Consider the following 3,500-nt stretch of genomic DNA (forward strand, 5'->3'; position numbering starts at 1 on the left):
CAAGGCATATGGACTCGATAAAAAAAAATGGAACCCAAACAAAGAACATAGCAGAAAGGGCCGAGAGAGACTGGACCCTGGCCACAGGGCTCATGCATTTGATGGGCTCGTTATAAAAGGCCCAATCCAAGAAGGAAAAGTTCTTGTGATCTCAGCATTGAGTGTTGGACTCTTTGACGGTAAATTAAAAATGTTGTCTGAGTGCTTTGGTAGAGTATTAAAAATTCGAGGAGTTGACGACGTGATGATTAAGAGGATATGTTATCTTTCTTAACTTTCAGTTTAAATTTTTTAAATAAAATTAAAAAAAAATTTATTAAATTTTATTGATGTAAAAAGTATGCAATTGAGATTGCATGCAGAGAAAAATTAATCTTGGTTGATGCACAAAATGATATAAATATTGTTTAAATCCTAAGAAAAACCATAAAAATATTTTTTATAAATATATTTCTATAAATATAGATAAAGAATTAATCTTGACATGGAAAAAATTAGGGAGATTATTTTTTGTTCGGTTTGATTTTTATTAAAAAAAATAACTAAATCAAAATTTATTTTAAAAAATTAAAACCTATTCAAAACCGACCAGTTTTGGTTTGGTTTTTTAGGACAAAAATCAATTCAAATTAGTTTTTTTTATATTTTTTTTATTTAATTAATTTTTTCAGTTTTTATCTTACCCTAGCAAAAATAACTAAGTAGAATCACATAAATGATATTTGCAAGTTGTAACCAGTTGTAACCTGCAATTATGTCATTTGGCAATTTGTAAACTAATAAATAATCGTTATTTCCTGTTTGATAAGAAAATTTATTTTAGTGAAAAGTGTTTATTTTTCTAACAATAACAGATGTTAATATCCAAGATTGTCCACGAAAGTCCACAAGAGAATACCTTCTTTCTACAAATTGTCCATTCTACCCCTACTTTCCATCAGAAAGTTCCCAAGAACAGGCCTGCAAGCTTCCCGTAGAATGACCACCTTACCCCCTATCAACCTTCCCCGAAACTCACAGGCGCTAGGCAGCAGTTCACCGGGGAAAAAGAACGTGGTCTTGACCTTCCTTCCTTCATGACCTGTCCCCTAGCTGGCTCACATGGCCTCTCCTTCTTCGAAATCCCAATTCCCTATCTATATATGAACCAAAGCCATGAACCTAAACAACCATCTCTCAAATACCCACAAACCAAGTTTCTATTTTCCTCTGTTTACACTTTACACCTTTCTTTATATAGAAAAATGGCTGCTTCTTCAAATTTTGAAGATTTCTTGCCTCTTATGGCCAGCAAGCTAGGTGGTGACGGTCTTATAGGAGAACTATGCAACGGTTTCAATCTTTTGGTGGATAGTGAACAGGGTGTCATCACTTTTGATAGTCTTAAAAAGAACTCAGCTTTATTGGGTTTGCAAGATTTGAGTGATGATGATTTAAGGTGTATGTTAAGAGAAGGTGATTTTGATGGTGATGGAGCACTTAATCAGATGGAGTTTTGTGTTTTGATGTTCAGATTGAGTCCTGAGTTGATGGAAGAGTCCCAGTCTTTGTTAGAGGAAGCACTTTTACAGGAATTCAAACATGATTGCTAATTTTTTTACTTTTGTTTTTACTACAATTGTTCCCATTTTATGGGGATGTATCTAATCTTTCTCTTTATTGGTTGTAATGGCTTGTATTATTGGATCATTGAATATAGTGAACAAAAGATTATAAATTGAAACAAGTTGCCATTTTCACTCCAGTGTTATCTGTTTATCTTTTGTCTTTGTTATTATGCTTCATAATGACATGATCTCAAGCTTAATTTATTGAGTTTGATTGAAATTAAGGTATGTTCCAGCGACCACTGTATGTTTAGTATTTTCTTATGTTGTTTTCCTCGAAAAGCAGAGGCAGAGGATGTACTTTGTTCTTCCTATCTGTGTTGTGGCCCCTACAATCTACTTAGTACAGAATTGATAGGGGCATTAGAGAACGTAAGAGGCCCGGCTGCAGATTACAGACTCTATTCTAGATCCTCAAATTACATACAAGTGCTTCCTAGAATGTTGGGCAACTAAGTTTCTGTGGAAAAACCGTGCACGTTAATGGAAATAAAACAATTTTTTTGTCTTTTTGGAGTGGGAATTCATGCACGAATTGAATCTGCATGCTTTGACGCTTTAAATAAGTCAAGCATGTGTTTTTTTGTTCTGTGAGAAGCAAAAGGTTGCTAGCAAAATTAGAAGACTTGAAGTTTAGAAAACAGAAAGAGTTGTAAGTTTTGATGCTCTGAATCACTCCTAAAGTGTTTAGGGGGTCAGAAGTTGTTGCCTACTGGAATTGAGCAACAGACGAACCAGTTCTGGATAAAGCACGACTAATGAGGCATATAGTCAAACTAACTTCACTTTTTGAGTAAGCTCAATCTGGTTTGATGAACTTTCCTGTTCAAGTGGATTCTTTCCAATGAAAAATCAGGTTATTAAGGCTGAGGCAATGGATTTTTATAGTTGACATTTCAGCCTGTCTTCTGCTCTTTGTTTCACCCATAATAAAGCCACATGAATGCATCTTAAAGCTTCAGATGTATTCCTAGATGAGCTAAACTTTCACCATTCAGTTCCAATGGTGCCCCTTCTTTCCTAAGAATCCATGCCTAAGAAAACAAGGCAATATGTCATGTCGCAACAGAGAAATCGTTACTAGAAACTCCCAGATAAACAAATATGTATTTTGTTGAGTAAACAAAAGAAAGCATCCTTGAAGTAATCTCTGTCTGGAGCCTTGATGGAGATAAAAGAAGCCCTCGAGCAGTTTCGCCTATAATGTCCATATACGCTTGCTCCAATCCAGCAACTTTCTTTTTGTTCGGTCTGATCAATTATCATCCATGTTAGTCTCTGATTAACAACTTGACATGATAGAACTAAAATGTTGTTGATTCGGACACGTTCGTACCAAAATAAAAGAGTTCAAACTTTTGTTGGCCATATATTCATATATTAACATCTTTTTATCTTCATGAATGCAGCAGCCACGAGGCCTTACGAGATTGTGGAGCTGAAGCTCAGCAATTAATATAATTTCATTTCTTAACTCGTCCAACCCTTGAACAAAACTCTTCGAAAGCCTTTTCACTGCTATTTCTTGTCCTCCAATCAAAATATGCCGTATGTCGAGATGATATGTACCGGTTGGTGATTCTTTTGCTACTTACGTGCTGGTCCAAAACCACCTTCTCCTAACCTGTTACTGCATGAGCTATAGAACTCAAATCAAATATTGGCAACTCCATGTCCGCATTTCTTCAAACATAATCTCTCACGTTCCCTATGAGCAATGCTCTTTTCAAACTAGGAAGCAGATGTAGCTGACAGCTTAGTGGCAGTATACTTGTGAAAGCCATCTTTATCACAGCATTTCAGTGGAGTCCTTCGAATACAACTATCTGACCAATCTGAAAAATTCCAATCTCCCACGACTTGGGCGTGAATCCATCCAAGCATATACATATA

At 35.6% G+C, this 3,500-nt stretch overlaps 1 protein-coding gene across 1 annotated transcript; it reads left to right on the top strand.

The window, feature by feature from the left end:
- The first annotated feature begins 1,244 nt into the window (after positions 1-1,244).
- Positions 1,245-1,592, top strand: LOC118047501 (calcium-binding protein KRP1). Its single transcript, XM_035056802.2, has one exon. It carries the CDS (start codon positions 1,245-1,247, stop codon positions 1,590-1,592), a length of 348 nt encoding a protein of 115 aa, XP_034912693.2.
- The last annotated feature ends 1,908 nt before the right edge of the window (positions 1,593-3,500 follow it).

This window comes from Populus alba, chromosome 11, assembly GCF_005239225.2.
Source record: "Populus alba chromosome 11, ASM523922v2, whole genome shotgun sequence".
Taxonomy (NCBI): domain Eukaryota; kingdom Viridiplantae; phylum Streptophyta; class Magnoliopsida; order Malpighiales; family Salicaceae; genus Populus; species Populus alba.